Raw genomic sequence first — 18,104 nt, 5'->3', positions numbered from 1 at the left:
GCACTGGGCTAGGCATAGGGGATATAGGGACACGGTCTGGCGGGCCAGGCGGAAGATTGTGATGCTGCAGTGGGACGAGAGCCACAGGCAGGACTTTGCAGAAGGAGCTGTGGAAACCACATTGAACTTGGAGGCTGGGTAGGAGGCATCCAGGTGAAGGATGGTGATGCTGCATGGAGTGGCGAGGTGGGAGACGTCGTGTTCTAGGCAGACAGGACCAGAGTCTGGAGGCAGGGGATGCCTGCTTGACACAGTTTCTCATAGCAGAAGTGGAGAGTGCGAAGCTTGGAACTGGCAGAAGTGAGGATGGCGAAAAGGGCCACAGGGAAATATTTTGAAGCAGGGGAGGTATGTAATCAGATTCACATGTTAGCACCACCACTGCTGCTCTCATTTGCCTGCTGTTCACATCAGAAATGGAGCTAACATCCTTCTGGAGGGCTCTCTCTTATTTTTATTTAAAAAAAATATTTTTATTGATTTCAGAGAGGAAGGAAGAGGGAGAGAGAGATAGAAACATCAATGATGAGAGAGAATCACTGTTCAGCTGCCTCCTGCACTGCACCCTCCTCCCCCCCCACCTCTTTCCGGAGACTGAGCCCGCAACCTGGGCATGTGCCCTGACTAGGAATCGAACCTAACCTCCTGGTTCATAGGTTGACACTCAACCACTGAGCCACACTGGCTGTCCTGAAGAGCCCTTCTTGTCCACAAGAGCCAGATGTAAACGCTGGGGAGGGTGTATCAGTCAGGATGAGGTTAGGCTATTGTAACAAGCAGTCCCCACATCTCAGGGGCATGAAACCACGGGGCTTACTTCTTGCTTGTGTCCCAGGACCTCTGTGGGTCACCGGGGCCCTACATGCTTTGTGCCCACCAGGACCTATGCTAAAGGAGCAGCCCCGCCCCGGCTTTGTCTGTTTCCAGAGCAGTGGGGGGGAGGGGCTGGGAGGATCACAGGTGCTGCATGTCACTTCTGCTCACGATTCATTAGCCAAAGCAGGTCACATGGTTATGCCCAATTTCAAGGGAGGATGGGTGGGGATGTACAATATTTTCTTTTCTGAGAGAGAGAGAGAGAGAGAGAGAGAGAGAGAGAGAGAGAGAGAGAAATTGACTTGTAATTCCTCCCATTTATGCATTCATCAGTTGATCCTTGTATGTGCCCTGACCAGGGATTGAACCCCCAACCTTGGCATACTGGGAAGATGCTCTAACCAACTGAGCTACCCAGTCAGGGCCGTGGGGATGTACACTATTACTGTGTGTGGGAGTGGGATCAGGAATATCGGGGGACTGACGCCAGTGGATTAAGCCCAGGTGGCCCACCTTCACTCACCTGGCTGGGTCCAGATCCTGGCAGCTCTAGGCTGGCTGACGCATGGCGGGGCCGGATGATGGGGACCCCATTCTCATGAAGCAGCCTGGAACCAGAGTAGTGGTGGGTTAGTCAGGGTTCTCTAAGAAAAGAGAGCCAATCGTGTATAAATACACAGATTTATGATCAGGAATTACAGTTATGGAGGGTTAAGTCCCAAAATCTGCAGCCGGGAAGCTGGAAGCCCTGGAGAGTGGATAGTGTAAGTAAGTGCCTGGCACGAGCTGGGGTGGGACACAGACATTCAGTCCATAGCAGTCTTTTTTTTTTTTTTTAATCCTCACCTGAGGATATTTTTCCATTGATTTTTTTAGAGAGCATGGAAGAGAGAAACACATCCATTGGTTGCCTCCTGCACACGCCCCAACCAGGGCCTGGGCCAGGGAGGAGCCTGCAACGGAGGCACGTGCCCTCGATCGGAATCGAACCCGGGACCCTTCGGTCTGCAGGCGGATGCTCTATCCACTGAGCCAAACCAGCTAGGGCCATAGCAGTCTGTTTGGTTCACCACTGTACTCCCAGTGCTTGGAACATAGTGGGAGGTCAATACCTACATGAATGAATAAATGAATGTGATTCTGTTGCTGAAAAATCTTAATATGAAAAACATTCATAATATGACAAACTACAATACTTCCTCGTTTACGGACTCCCTTGGGCTCCATTTGTTACGTCTCTCTTCCCATAACTGCTGTGAGAAGAGCAGCAGAGCGAAGCCGGAAAGGACATGGGAGTAAATTAGCGATGGACTGTTCACAAGGCCGACCAGCATGATGGACACGTCACAGTGCCCAGGCTCCGGAGGACATGGGGGGCGGGGGGAATTAACCTGGTAGGAAATCGAGTTAGCTTGGCAAGGGAGAGTGGGAGCGACGCTGTTTATATGTAATTTCCCCAGGAGGTTGGCACAGCACCCCACTGGAACGGCCCTCCCCACCCATCTGGGTGTCTGGATGTTATGTGATTCACAAGACGTCAGCTGGCAAATAGATCTGCCGACTCTGTCTGGTCGAAGGCATGTGCGTCATCCCAGGCTGCCTGGGAAAACAAGCGTCACCCAGTGTGAGCGCAGGTCGCCGTGGAAATGGTGCTGAGTGGGGCCCAGGGCGCGATAATGAGCGTTGCCGGCTCCTACAGGAGCAAAGCGCGGTCTCATTTCCTCTCCATAAAGGGAAGGGGAGACCGAGAGATAAGAGGGAAATAAAAAGCCTGTTGGAATAATAAGTTGGGCTCAGAAAAACCCTGGCTTGGCACACAGTCTTTGATGCGACAGAGTGGAACTGACAGGCAGGGAGGTACGAACATGCCCCGAGGCCAGCGATTTCCCCCTGGCGGGCTCTGGCATTGCTGGCTGCCTGCGTGTCCAGATGCCACGTACGTCGTTTACCAGAGCAGGGAAATGAAGAAGGCAGGCGGTCAGATGGCAGCCCCGAGCGCCACCCACGTTGGCCCAGAGGTGAAGGTGGAGTTGATTGGACTCTGCATCTGCCCCTGGGGGTGATTGCACCCCAGCACCACCATCTCAGGCAGAGCTGGACTCTGTCTGGGACCTGAATCCCAGTTCAAGTCCCACCCCTCCCACTTGCTGATGGGGGGACCCCCAGTGGGGCATTCAACCTCCCATGAAAAGGTCACTGGGAGGATTAAGTGACTAGATAGGGGAAAGCATTGAGCAGGGCACCCAGCGCCCAGTGTTGCGTGAGCATTTGCTGTTTTTCATTATCATTACGGCACACGGATTAGCTGGGCAGATTGGGCGAGTGCTGTGGCTCATCAGGAATGGGGTCCGTCACTGAGCAAAAGATACAGAATCTTCCTGGCCTTCAACATGGCTTCGGAAAGAATGAACTCTTACCCTTTGCGACAGCACGGATGGGCAGAGAGGGTAGGATGCTACGCTGAGTTAGTGTCTAGTTAGCATCTAAAGAACAAACAAAAGAGAAACAGACTCATAGATACAGAGAACAGATGGGTGGTTGCCAGCAGGGCGAAGGGAGGGGGACTGGGTGGAAAAAGGTGAAGGGATTCAGAAGTACAGATTGGTAGTAACAGAACAGTCATGGGGATGTAAAGTACAGCACAGAGAATACGGTCTATAATCCTATATAATAAAAGCCTAACATGCAAATCGAATGAACAGCGGAACACCTGGTGGAATGACCAGTCGCTATGATGTGCACTGACCACCAGGGGGCATACGCTCAACACAGGAGCTGCCCCAGCACACAGGACCCAACCTGCGAGTGGGTGGCGCCAGGCCAGCCAAGGCAGGTGCCAGTGTGGGGGTGGGGACGCCCTGATTGCACTGCCAGTTGCCCTGCAGATTGGCCCTGATCGCTGGCCAGGTCTAGGGACCCTAAATGTGCATGAATTTTGTGCACCAGGCCTCTAGTATTATAATAATTATGTATGTTGCCAGGTGGATACTGGAAATATCAGGGGGAACACTTTGTAAAGTCTATGATTGTCTAACCACCATGCTGTACACCTGAAATGAATACAAAACCATATCGCCTGCAAACTGTAATCAAAAGAAAACCTTAACTATTAATAACCTGAAAAACACACATGAGAAAAACATGGCTTTTGGCTTTTCAGGACCGGGAAGGAAAGGAATAAAGCAGACAGGTATGCCCTGGACTGCCAGGAGAAGGCGTACTGGCTGGTCCACCGAAGCCCTGTGAGTATTTCCCCTCTGGTTTCACCATCTTTCCCCTGCCTCCCACCCCTACCCTGCACTCACCACCCCTGATGCCTCCCACCCCCACCCTGCACTCACCACCCCTGATGCCTCCCACCCCCACCCTGCACTCACCGCCCCTGATGCCTCCCACCCCCACCCTGCACTCACCACCCCTGATGCCTCCCACCCCCACCCTGTACTCACCGCCCCTGATGCCTCCCACCCCCACCCTGCACTCACCACCCCTGATGCCTCCCACCCCCACCCTGTACTCACCGCCCCTGATGCCTCCCACCCCCACCCTGCACTCACCGCCCCTGATGCCTCCCACCCCCACCCTGCACTCACCACCCCTGATGCCTCCCACCCCCACCCTGCACTCACCACCCCTGATGCCTCCCACCCCCACCCTGCACTCACCACCCCTGATGCCTCCCACCCCCACCCTGTACTCACCGCCCCTGATGCCTCCCACCCCCACCCTGCACTCACCGCCCCTGATGCCTCCCACCCCCACCCTGCACTCACCACCCCTGATGCCTCCCACCCCCACCCTGCACTCACCGCCCCTGATGCCTCCCACCCCCACCCTGCACTCACCGCCCCTGATGCCTCCCACCCCCACCCTGCACTCACCGCCCCTGATGCCTCCCACCCCCACCCTGCACTCACCGCCCCTGATGCCTCCCACCCCCACCCTGCACTCACCGCCCCTGATGCCTCCCACCCCCACCCTGCACTCACCGCCCCTGATGCCTCCCACCCCCACCCTGCACTCACCGCCCCTGATGCCTCCCACCCCCACCCTGCACTCACCGCCCCTGATGCCTCCCACCCCCACCCTGCACTCACCGCCCCTGATGCCTCCCATCCCTACCCTGCACTCACCACCCCTGATGCCTCCTACCCCCACCCTGCACTCACCGCCCCTGATGCCTCCCATCCCTACCCTGCACTCACCGCCCCTGATGCCAGCCCAGGACCCTCTGGAGCTGGAGCACTGGAGGCACGGCAGGGGCTGCCCAATGTTGAGTTAGCGTCCAGTGCCTCGTGGCTGGAGGAGGAAACGCACACCTGGATGGGCTCCGCTTGTGGCCCATCTGGTGGTGGTTGAACCACGTGAAATTCCTTAAGCCATTAAACCTCATTAAACTAGAATGAGTTTGTCTTTTAAGGGGATGAGGCCTTTTTTTTGGCCAGGATACCTTGGGAAAGAAGTCTAAGAGGCAGAAACTAGGACATAGGCTCCAAAGCATGAAAGTAAAATGCTGAGGAGGACCGACACTCTGCCGCGGCTGGGGTGGGAGGAGGCCGGAGGAAGAGTGTGCGGAGCCTCCTTGCTTAGAGCACATTGCAGCTCTGGCGGTGGGGCTTTGAAGGGCCCCCGGAGAGACAAGCTGTGCATAAGTGACGGGACTTGTCAGGGCTCACCCCTGGGGAATGGTGGCCTCCTCCGCCAGCACAAAGAGGCGGGCTGTCACCATCACCCCTGGGGCTAGCTCTGCTGCCTCGGTTCACGCCTGTGTCAGACCCATGTGCTGCGCATGGATCATGGGAGGTGGGAGATGGGAAAGGCGTTCTGAAAAGTGAAGAGAGTTCACACAAACGCTCTTCCTCTTCCTCCTTCAGTTCTCTTGCTCGCCAGGCAACCAGATTCCCAGAACCCGGAAGCAAACCGGGTCAGCCCAGGTGCCGAAGCTCCCGCCTTGTTGAGCGTCAGGCCTATCAGATTTCGGCTGTTTGGCTTATTTTCTTTCTACACTCAAATACCCCACAGGGGTCCCATCTTGGGGGCATTGGTTCCGATGACTTGCTGCCCAGGTTAAGGCCCTGGGGTTGATCTCCAAGAAGCTTGCTTGGTTTTGCTTGGTTTCAGCACCCCTCCTCTGGGTAAACCAGTTGGCCACCGCCCACCACGGGTGCCGGGGGCTGGGTGACGGTGGATGACCGAGCCCAGGGCACTGAAGCGCAGGAGTGAGCTCTCTGTCTGAGAAGGGAACCAAGCGTTGTCCAGCCTGCATGCAGACGTCTGTTCCTAAAGGGGGGGCCTTGGGGAGGACAAGGGCAAGTGGCAGATAAGCCACGCATTTGGCAAGATGCCCTGGTGCCCGGTGGCACCCATGACCGAGAGGATCCTGGTCCCTGCAGGGTGGGGATGGCTTCCATATTACATGCGGGACTCCGTGGTGGGGGGGATGCCCATGTGACTGCATCCCTTGCAAAGTGACCCAGGCTGGCCCTGCACATGATCTGCCCCAGTCCCTCTCCTCTGCTCTGTCCCTGAGCTCCGGAGGCCTATGGGGAACAAAATGGAAAACAGGTTATCCAAGTTCTTTCCAGTTCTCTTGGGGTAGCACTCAGCCCCACACCAGGCAGCTGGCTGAGTGGCTCTCCACTGTATGATTCAGAGGTCCCTAAATTTAGGTACCTCTGTGTCTCTGTGACGACTGCTCTCACCATCACCTCGCGCACCTCCACCACCTCCCTCCTCGCCCCCACTGTCTCCATCTCCATCACCACCATCACCATGATTGACATGGTCGCTATCACCACCACCACCACCGATCTGAGTCGAGAACTTTCAGTGTGCCGGACACTGCCCTACGCATCAGTCTACAATCGCTGCCTTATTTCATTTTCGCAGTCCGGTGTGGGAAGCAATGTTATTAGTCCCCTGTTGCCAATAAGGAAGCTGAGGCTCAGGGATGTTGCTTATCGGCCAGAGTCACACAGCTAGTGCGTGCCGTAGCATCTGAACCCACAGACTGCCGGCCTTTCTCTCTTAGTCCCTATCCTCTGCTCTCCCAGGGCCATGTCACGTGATGTCTTAGTGCATGTAAGACCTTTTTGCAACCCCCTTGGTCATGAGAGCGTGGCATCAGGCACTGCTGCTCTAACAACCAGGCTGCCAGGGCTCACAGGAGCCTGGTCCCTCCGTGATAGTCCCGGGAGCCAAGTTCAGAACAAGGCTTTGACGCACGCGGAGCAGTTGTAAAAGAATTCCCTGGACACAAAACTCTTTACACCCAATCTCTCTCTTACTGCTCCCTGAAGTCGAAACCGGATCGTCAAAGATGAGGCCAGAGGGCCTGTGGGTCCTGCTCCCTCCACTTTCTTAAGACACTCACAGCCTCTTGGGGCCCAAGAGCACTGGGGTTAGGGCCATGTTCTGCTTGGAGCGTGTCCAGTTTGAAGTCTGTCTCAGCCTTCAAGTTGAGCAAAACCAGGAAGCCCGGGAGCTCAGCTCCGTCAGACTGTCTCCCAGAGACCCAAACAGACTCTCAGTTCACTGGGAAAACAGCCAGCCAGGCAGACAAAGCACTTGGCTCGGTGGCGTGTGGAACAGCCTGCATGTGAACGGACGGGGGACCCATTGTTGTGGGTGGGACACGGCCTGCAGTTACCGAATCGGTTCATTCCCCTGTTCACTGGTCTGTCCACTAATCGGTGGAACCTTCATGAGGCCCCGACTCTGTGCCAGCTAAGCATGAAGGTCCTGGGCATAAAACAACTCGAGCTAGAGGTTGTCGAATGCCTACTGCATGCCTGTGTTAAGCTTTTGGCACAGATGGTCCCATTTGCCCGGGGATGATGCTACGAAGTAGGGAGTAGCATCATCCCCATTATCCAGATGGGGAGAGCAAGGCTCAGGGAGGTTCGGGAGCTTGCACGGGTGAATCTGTCCTGCACAGAACGCCTGGGCAGCTAGCTGGGGGAGGCGGGGTCCTGAGTCAGATCGGGGATCCCGGAACACCTCTTGGTGGAAGTGACATTCAAGCCAAGATCTGTTTTGAGCAGACGTCTCCGGCCTGTCCACCCAAACTCGTCTCCCTGCTTCAGCCTCTTTCCCTGGTTTTATTTTGCTTATGAAACTATTTGGGATTTTATATATTACAAGAGGCTCGGTGCACGGATTCATGTGCTGGTGGGGTCCCTCAGCCTGGCCTGCACCCTCTTGCAATCTGGGACCCCTTGGGGGACTGGGACTAAACCGGCAGTCGGACATCCCTCTTGCAATCCGGGGCCCCTTGCTCCTAACAACCTGACTGCTTGCTCCTTACTGCTTGGCTTGCCACTCCTTAGCGCTGCTGCAGAGGCGAGAGAAGCTCCCGCCACCGTGGCTGCACTCGTCAGCTGTGAGCCCAGCTTCTGGCTGAGCAGTGCTCCCGCTGTGGGAGTGCACTGACCACCAGGGGGAAGCTCCTGCATTGAGCGTCTGCCCCCTGTTGGTCAGTGTGCATCATAGTGACCGGTCGTTCTGGTTGTTCTGCTGTAACAGTCACTGGGCATATATATATATATCTTTGTTTTCCATCCCATGCACCAAAGGGTCTGAACTGATATGTTAGAGAAGAGAGTGGTGATGAGAGAAAGTGAGGAGAGCAAGAGAAGGGACAGGAGGGGCTTAGTGGAGTGTCAGTTGGTAGTCACCACAGGATGCCGTTGCCCTTGTTTCCTGGGCACTGACAGGCAGCTCCAGGTTATCTCCGTTCAAGCATCTCCTTGCGTGCCAGACACCACATCAGCTGTGGCTCTGGTGACTATTGTGGGAACAAAAACTTATGCTACCTGATGAATGAATGAATGAATGAATGAAGCCTGGGGTTTTCCCCAACTGGCAGAAGCAGAAAGACAGTCCCCCTGGGAAGTTTTGAAGGCAGGGTGCTGGGATGGGACCACAGCTCTATAGGCACAGCTGAGACTTATGCAAAGGCTGAGAGGAGGCAGGTTCTGGGCAGTGGGGCAGCCCTTCTGTAGAGCTGAAGAGAGCCAGGAGGGGCTGGCACTGGACAGGCTGGCAGAAAAATAGAGCTCCGCGGGTGGCTCCAGCTCTGAGTCCAAGGCTGTCTGGCCTGGGCAGCCCTGTGCTGATGATGGTTATGCAGGTGCACCAGTGAACCCTCGGGCAGCCACCTTTATATAAAAGCATGAGTCAAGTTCAAGGGAAAGAGTTGGGGAACTAATTCAAGACTCAAGATGACTGCACTGGCGCTGTGGAAGTGTGAGGGTGTGTGCCCTCAGAGTGGGTCTGAGTGTGAGAGAGTATGTGTGAGTGTATAAATGCGACTGCTTGTGATAGTGGATGTATTTGTGTGAGATGTAAAGTGGTGTGAGAATACGTGTGTGTTTGAGTGTGTGAGTGTGTGTGTGTGTGTGTGTGTGTGTGAAGTCTTCAGTTAAGCTTGGGGTTTCTTATATCAGACGGAGGGGGCAATTCCTGGAACCCACTGTAGGCAAAGGCACTACACCCCTATGATTCTGAAGGCCCCCCACACCCCTATGCTGGGTTAGGGCCCATTGAAGGCTGGCTTGGACTTCTGTACTGTCCCTTCGTAGCACTTGTTATAACTATAGTTCATCATTTGTGTGAATAATTGCTGAGTGGCTGCCTCTTCCTGAGACCTGCTGGGAATGTTGGAGGCAGGGGTCCCTGTTGCATGCACCATGGCTCCCCAGGACTGAGCACAATGCCAGCCACAGGAAGTAGCTGCTAAATTTGTTGACTGAGGTCCACATGTAACAACAACTAGGGTGAGGAAGGCCATCCCTTTCCTTGTCCTCCTCCCGCCCACTTCCTACTTCTTTCTCTTCCCTGCCTAGGTGGTATGCCCAGCATCTGCCCGCATGGTAGCCTGCTGAGCTAAGTTGCCAGATTTAGCAAATAAAATCCATTATGCCCAGTTAAACTTGAATTTCAGATAAACAGCAAATGATGTATGTCCCAATATTTTGACACTTATTGTATGCTTCTACTAAACACATATGGAATATATTTTTATGCAAAATGATATAGTGAGACTATTTGCTATTTATCTGAAATGCAAACTGAACGGGGCGTCCTAAAGTTTATTTGGCCACCATACTTCTGAGCTAAAAATGTGACTGATCCTGTTGATGAGGCTGAATCTGATGGGGAGAAAGCCCAGTTGCTTCCCGTCTCTGCTCCAGTGAAGTCAGCCTCGTTAATCACAAGAGAACTTGATGGGTGCCTGGCGCCAAAGCAGCACAGAGGAGAGTGCAAGGCCCGAACTGCTGGCCTCAGAGAATCGAGAGAGACCAGGCAAGATTGGCTGGAGAGCGGGTGGCCTGATCGAGAAGGGAACTGACCAAGATTGAGACCCAGCTCTGGGCCAGGCCTCTAGTTACACACACAGTCTTGGAAGGAACACGATCCCTTGCTCAGTAATAGCGGCCCTCTGCTGAGAGAGCTTCACACTCCACCTTGTTAAGTCCTCACAAGAACCTGGCAGGAAGGAGGAGCATTTCCATTTCTCAGAAAGGAAGCGTGTGTGGACAGTACTTTCCAAGACCTTCCTCGGAGCGAGGAAGTGGCAGGACTAGGATTTGATCCCAGAGGTGCCCGGCTGAAGCCTGGACTCTCTAAAGCTCTGCATTGTGGGTAGGGAAGGAGCACTGGAGCGGAGTCGGGAGTCCCATGTGCTAATCTCAGTGAGCTCTTGCTGAAGTTGAGTGTTATTTGAACATCAATTCATCCATCCACCCACCCACCCATCCATCACCCATCTACCTACCCATTTATTCATCCATCCATGCAACCACCCATCTACCCACATACTCACCAGAGCATCCATCCACACATCTATCTACCATTACCCACCTACTGACCCATCCCTCCCTCCATACATCCATGCACCTACCTACCTATCTACCCATCCATCCATCCATCCACCCACCCATTCATCTACCCATCACCCACTTACCCACCCACCCATCCATCAGTGCACGCATGTATCTCCCCATCCCACTGTGTTAGGTTCTGGGGATGCTGTGGTGGTGGAACAACTTATGAAGCTCTTCTTACACACCCTCGTAGCTCCCTGTGGGCTAGGCTGCAAGCCCTTCGCAGCTCACTGTCACAATTGGCAGCTTGGCCAAGACCCAAAGTTAATTAGAAACTGGAGACTCTCCCAGCAGTGGTCCTTATGTTATTTTTATTCCATTCAGCCAGGAATGAACAACGTGCTGGACTATGGCCTGGACCGAGTGACCAATCCGAATGAAGTTCAGGTAAACCAGGTAGGTCTCTGCTGCATACTGCTGGTAGGGTGGGCAGGGCCTAGGTCAGGGTCTTAGTGTGGGAAGATGTCCATCTGTCTATTGTCTAGCTGTGTCTGTTGGGGCAGTGATATCTCCCCTTTGAGAGTGCCTAAGAGAGGAGGACTATGGGTGGGCTCTGTGACATCAGTGTTGGGGGCGGGGAGGCCATGGGGAGGGCCCTGCATAAAGAAAGACAAGAGATCTAGAGTGCAGGTTGGAGCCAATGGGATCCAGACGGCTGGCTTACAGATATTTCGGAATCACTTCTTCCTTTGAAAATCTGATGAAAGTTATGAAAGCATTCTGCCTAAAGACTCCTAGACAGACATTTGCATACAATTTCAGCCAGTTCCCGGACTCCCTGGGGCTTATAGACCCCAGGCTTAAAACCCTTGAGTCAACTTTGGGTTTAAACCCTCATCCTGGACAGAACCTGGAATGTCACACTTTTTTTTTTTTTTTTGCATCTCAATAGGGTGGGATCTTTGCAAAGATTCTCCTAAGCTTTTGTTTTAAAAGGACTCTTTTCCCAATACAACTACTATTTATGATGGATGGCCAATTTCCTATGATGGTTTCTTATTTAAAGAAATGCAATTCGTAAGCTGTTGAAACTGAGCATTCTGGGCAGGGTTTCTCAACCATGGCACTACTGTTTTGAGCTGTCCTGTGCAGTGTAGGATGTTTAGCATATCCTGGCCTTTACCCACTGGATGCCATGAGCATTGTGCCTTTCTCTGCCCACCTCCCAGGCCTGACCATCATGGATGTTTCCAGACATTGTCCCATGCACCCTGGGGGACAAAATTATCGTGGATGAGAACCACTGATCCCAGTAAACCAGCCTAAACCCCAGTGCAACTAGTTTGAGATGGTTTCTTTGATTTCTGTCTAACGTGGTCTTTGGGCAGCAAGGGGTCAGTGACCGCTTTAGCTAGTGTGTCATCTCTAAGCTTTGGTATTGCCTTAAGGCCTGCGGGGGAGCCAGGAGAGAGAAGAAAGTCAGTGGGGAAAGAAAGAGAAGCAGCAACCAGGAGGTCACGAGGCAGCTGCGACATGTATACCTTTGCCCGCTGGGACCCAGAACTCACAATGGCCATGGGGACCTCCAACCAGTGCGTTAGGCAGACGCACAGGGATGGAGTCCATCTGGAGAGAGACTCCGTGTCCCCAGAGGGTATCACTGGGTTGGGCGGGGTGGCTAAGTCCCTTGTCCACAACTCAGAGTGACCCTTCCTTTGGTACATGTATGGCACTGTCAGCCTTCGGCGGCCTTTTCCACGTTCCCCTCGCAGATGACAGATAATTGCTGAGGCCTTGTCGCTTGGTTGCCACGGAAACAGAATCATCAAGGCAAATACTGAACCTGGCTGGAAGATGTGCTTTTTGTGTTTTTATATTTTACGGGTAGCTGGCAGCTGTGGAAACCTTGTGGTGGAGGTGGGGAGGGCAGAGGTGGACAGCACAGCGCCCTGGCCAGGCTCGGAGGAGAGGGCGCTCTCCGCTTTCAAAGCCCATTTCTTGCCGGATGCTGGCATTTCCGGCCGCCTGGGTCAGAGCGTACGGGGCAAAGGGCTGTGTCTGCCTGCTGATGTTTGACACGGGGCAGCTTTTACTTTTGTTTACCATCGCCTTCTCTGTCTTTCTCTCTCTCTCTCTTGCACCAGCTCCCTTTCTCCTGTCTGCACTCTGGCCTTTGTGGAGAATTAAGAAGAATTAAGAATTCTCACGTAGGCGGGAGCCCTCCTGCCTGTCCCCTCAGCCAGCCCCAGCGGGTGCCCGATCCGCAGTTGGGGAAATAGAGGCTGCTGCTGGGTTTTATCTGTCTGCAACATTTCCCCAGTTTGACTCCATGTTCCCTGTTTTCGGGGGTTTACCTGCCCTGAGGGAGGGGGTGGTGGGAGTGGGGAGTGTCTCCCAGGATAGCTAGCTGCCTGCCTCCTGTCTCCTCTCTTCTGCTTTGCATTCACCGCCACAGTTCTGAATTTCCTGGTTCCTGACTTTCCATTCCCTGCTCTCAAAGCTTGCCTACCCTGATTCCGCAGGCCTCTCCCCGTCTTGTGTTTTGCTCTGTGCTGGCCCGCCCCTCACCTCTTGTTTTGGCAGATCCCTGCCTGGCTGCCTGATCCCGGGGTCCTGGCTTGTCCCTGTTCTGGGCTCCTGCACTTCTGGGCACAGTGGCCCGAGGGCCTCGCAGGTCAGGGCCCTGACCCCTGCTGCCCTGGGATTATTGTCTGCAGCCCTCATCCCGCATCCGGCGCTCAAGGCCAAGGCGTGGGCCGCGGAGCTGTGTACATAAGCTCTGGCCCTGTCCCTATTTGGGCAAATCCGCAAGCGGAAAATAATAAGCGAGAATCCCAAGAATGCAGGGCATTTGGAGATTCCTTAGACAGCGTATCTCCCCGTGCAGAGTGTGTCGCCCGGGTGAGGAATAGAGAAATGACCCCCGCCCCGGAGGGCCGACTCCGGGAAGGCAGGGGATCTGTGCGTGAATTCCAGAGTCAAAAATGTTATTATTTTATCAGGAGGTGGTTTACCTCGAATTGCTTACAAGTATGTGTGTGCGTATTTTTAAATAACTTCATTTTATTTAAAATGAATGTTTCTTATGGCCTTTGGCTAAGTAATAATTTTGATAGGTTTATGAGGTTTGGCAAATAAAAATGCAGGATGGCCAGTTACTTTTGAATTCCAGGTAAACAACAAATAACTTTTGTAGTGTGTACCAAATATTGCAGGGCATCCTGTATTTTATCTTGTAAGTAGGGCCAAAGCCATGGCACGCGTGTTCTCAGCAGCAGCCTGTGAGCCCTAAGTCACTGGCCACAGTCGCCTGTCTGTTGTCTGACTTAATCCCTTCCTTTTCTATCTCCTTGTGCCAAGGAGATGACAGAGGCTTTGAAATGCTGAAAAACGCATCCAGAGTCACGTAGCCAATAAACCGCAGGACCAGGATTTTGGCCTTGGTTTGAGCCCCACAGCCACAGTCTTTCTCCTACCCGCCTTCCCATCAGATTTTCTCTTGGTCTTTTAGGGGCGTCCAGAACGTTCACCCCCATACACCCTCACACCCCTAGAAGGACAGAGATGCCCTGTGTCAATCTAGACCAGTGGTTCTCAACCTTCTGGCCCTTTAAATATAGTTCCTCATGTTGTGACCCAACCATAAAATTATTTTCGTTGCTACTTCATAACTGTCATGTTGCTACTGTTATGAATCGTCATGTAAATATCTGATATGCAGGATGGTCTTAGGTGACCCCTGTGAAAGGGTCGTTCCACCGCCAAAGGGGTGGCGACCCCCACAGGTTGAGAACCGCTGATCTAGAGGCAGCCGAGCCTATGGGCAGCTGTCTTTAAAGCTAGAAATAAATGCTAAAATCCACGTGGCCACTCCAAGTGGAGGTGGGGAGGCCCCAGATGCAGCTGTATCTTATGATTAGAGAGCTCGCTGCAGTCTGATTCCCAGAAGGTAGCTGGTCATTCCGGGAATCCGAAACCCGGCAGCGAACCACACCACCGAGGCAGGGCCCTAAAAGGGTAATAAAAGCCAATGAAGTGCATTAGCCTATGGAACATGTTGAGCCCTGAAGGCTGAGATAATGGCCCCAGAAACAAGCATTTGAGGCCAAAGTCAGACAATGCTAGGTAGAGTAGACATGCCCGAAAGGACAGGCCCGGTGGAGCCTGGAGAACAGCAGGCAGACTTGTCTGTGATGGTCCACGCAGGAGCCCTGTGGCCGCAGCACGGTGGCCGACAGGAAGTTTGATCTTGGGTCCCAGGCACTTTGAAGGAGGGTGTTTAGGATGCTGGCTGCTGAGCGCAGGCCTTTACCATCATTACTATCTCCCCTGCTCCCAGCTCTACTGAGATATTGACATGTAACATATGTCAGTTGAAGTGATGATTAGAGACATGTCTATATTGCAAAACATGACCACAATAAGGTTCGTGAACACCTACCTTTACCCCCTCGCATAATTACAATTTTGTCTGTGTGTGTGTGTTGATAGCATTTAAGAGCTACTCTCTCAACAGCTTCCAGGCCTGGACTGCAGTATCGCTAATTACCGTCACCATGCTGTGCACCGGGTGCCCAGATCTTATTTATCTCAGCGCCAGGAGTTTGTTTTACCTCCACGAGCGTGAATGAAAGAGCGTTTCCTGTGTTTGTGTTCCATCTCGGTGTTGGGGCTCCAGCTCTCTTCTTTGTTTTAATTTTACTTGAAATGGCTGGACAGAGTCATTCTATTTGGCATCGTCCTCAGCGTCAGGGCAAGGAGAAGACCGGAGTGAGGAGCAGGCTATTTTCTGTTTCTCATGGGTTCCTCCTCAGCTTCGCAAAAGGCAGAGCTGGGTTCGAATCTTGGCTCGGCCACTTACTGACCAGGAGTTGTGGACAAAGTTGCGTGTAACCTATTCCAGTCTCAGAGCTGAATATCGGAATAATAAAACCTCGCTCCCTTACACAGGTGTCAGGGCTCCACGAGGTGCAAATGGCTTTGCACTAGTTGCTAGGTGGTGGTGGTTAGGCACCAGTCCAGCTTCCCCTTTGAGCAGAGGCCAGAGGCCAGTCCGTACTATTTTGAATCCATTTCAGCAGACTCGGACAGAGAATCTGATTACATTAGGTTTGCATGCAAATCTGCCATGGCCCCAGGGTCCTTTCCTCCCTGAAGTGTGTGTCTTCTAAAACAGGGCCTAATGTGGAGACAGACGGGGAACAAAGAATCAGTGTGGTTGCCAAAATATTTGGATCAACTTTTTAAGTGGAGAAATGTTCTCTCAAGCTTAGAATACATCTCCATTTTTATTTCAGGCCTCAGCACACGGCAGCCATCATATATTTAATATCGATTGAGCATCTACTCTGCACCAGATATTACGCTAGGGAAGACTGGCAGGGCCGTCCTGCTTCTAATGGTGCCTAGTGGATGATATGTATATTAGAGAGTCACACACAGACATACATCATGAGTTGTGATAAAGGCTATGAAGAGGAAGTCAGGGTGTGTGGGAGGCCCCAACAAGGGACCTACCTGAGCTTTACCCTCCTGAGATACCTCGCCCCACTTCCCCACCCGGGAAAAGGATTTCCTGTGAAAAGCAAGTACATAAAAGCAATCTGATGAAGCAAAATAAAACCTGGCAAGGATTGGAAAGGAGAGACGTTCCCATCCTAGATGGGAACCTCCTGGCCCATAAGCCGTTGTCAGTGGGCTCATGGGCCATTGGTTATTTTATTATTAACTGGCTGAGGAAAATAGTATCCTCCTTGGCCATTTAACATATATATATATATATTTCAGAGAGGAAGGGAGAGGGAGAGAGAGATAGAAACATCCATGATGAGTGAGAATGATTGGATGCCTCCTGCACGTCCCACACTGGGGATCAAGCCCACAACCCAGGTATGTGCCCTGACCAGGAATTGAACCCTGTTCTTCTAGTTCATAGGTTAACGCTCAACCACTGAGCCTCACCGGCAGGGCCCCAGTGTGATCCCTGTCCCCCACTGTGGCATTGGTGAAGCTGTTATGAAGGCATCAGGAGCGAGCCTCACCATTCATTCAGCTCTCTCTGTCCTGTGAGAGGAGAAACAGCCGCTTAAACCGGTTCCCCATTCCATTTCAGGTGGTTGGGTAGGCCCGACAGTAGATGGGGACCAATCCCAAACTCAGTCTTTCCTGCATCTTGGCTTTAGGGTCAAGAGCAGGGTCAAGTCACAGTGGTAAATCCTACCCCTCCCTTCACCAAGCCTCTTAGTTGATCCAATTCTCCAGGAGTTGCCTAGCATAGGGTGGAGGTGGTGGTGAGGGGGATATTCTGTCTTCTAAGAGAAGAAGGACAGTTTTCTCATGGGGAGTGTGTTTTTATTTTCCAAATGGGCCTTTGAACTGTGATGATTTCATGGCATCTGTTTAATGGCTCTGGCTTCTTTGTTTTACAGAAACAAACAATCACTGCTGTCAAAAAAGAGGTAATTCGCCTCCCAGTTCCAGGGATGTTTGATCTTAAATCCTCCAACGCATTACACGTACTTGGGCTTGAGGCTCTGCACTTGGCAATGAAATGAAAGCCACGTGTAACGTTCAGAGGACTGTTTACAAATGAATGGACAGCACAGAATGGCAAAGCATCTTCTGTGAGATCTGAATGGGGCTGATGCTGGACTTGGGTTCGGAGACACTGTCCGAGGCACCTATCAAATGCTGAAGGGCCTGCATCCCCACCCTGGCCCCTGGTCCTATGATTACAAGGCTGTTCAGAATTTGCCCAGGGTGGCTCATTGCCTATTTTGACATATTTTGTATCCAGGGCCCAAGACAGAACCCTGGTAATAGTTGGCCATTGAGGTTAGAGCCGCTTGGTTAACCATCTGTCCCCATAGCTTGGCTTAATGCTTCTTAGAACTTCCCCCCCCCCACACACACCCCCCAGTTGATGCCTCTTCCAAGACCAACACATGATGGGTAAAGGAGGCCCCTAATTTGAAGTTTGGGATCACCCATCTACTGTGGGCCTGAACCCTGTGGGTACTGAGGTGTCTGGCTTGAGGGGTGGAATGGGATGCCGTGATGGGTATAGGGTGTCTAGTTCTGGAGGTCCTCTGTGAATATTAGTGTAGTGACACCCAAGGGTGGGGCAGTTGGACATCTTCTAATGACCGTGTCTCTTCCAGATCATGTATTACCAACAGGCCTTAATGAGGTCCACAGTGAAGTCTTCGGTGTCCCTTGGAGGGTATGTTCCTATTTTGTTGGTCTTGCTGAGGTTTGAACCGCAGATAGGCAAGAAGAGAACTTTTGCTTTAAGGCAAACTGGAGAGGTCATAGACTGACTTAAGATCCTAATGAACTCTGCAGGACAAGAGCGCTCTCTGGGGGGTTAAGTTACTGGTGGTCCACTTGGTGCAAGTGTCCAGGTCTCGTCTTGGGTTCGGCAAAATCAGGGTGGGTGAGGTTCTGTACAAGCCTGTCATC

The 18,104-nt window shown here is 52.7% G+C and overlaps 1 protein-coding gene across 2 annotated transcripts in view; it reads left to right on the top strand.

Annotated features, from left to right (window-relative positions):
• The window catches only part of RGS9 (regulator of G protein signaling 9), a 51,269-nt gene that overhangs the window by 15,036 nt on the left and 18,129 nt on the right, over positions 1-18,104 (top strand). Inside the window, exons 8-11 of one of the 2 annotated variants that reach the window (XM_081109088.1) lie at positions 3,977-4,058; positions 11,028-11,099; positions 17,072-17,101; positions 17,804-17,865. In XM_081109088.1, the coding sequence (XP_080965214.1) occupies positions 3,977-4,058; positions 11,028-11,099; positions 17,072-17,101; positions 17,804-17,865 (246 nt within the window). The remainder of the gene's footprint in view (positions 1-3,976; positions 4,059-11,027; positions 11,100-17,071; positions 17,102-17,803; positions 17,866-18,104) is intronic. The other variant, XM_081109089.1, reaches the window with a different exon arrangement.

Source organism: Myotis nattereri, assembly GCF_964212035.1.
Source record: "Myotis nattereri genome assembly, chromosome: 16".
Taxonomy (NCBI): domain Eukaryota; kingdom Metazoa; phylum Chordata; class Mammalia; order Chiroptera; family Vespertilionidae; genus Myotis; species Myotis nattereri.
This window is presented reverse-complemented; position numbering and strand designations above follow the sequence as displayed.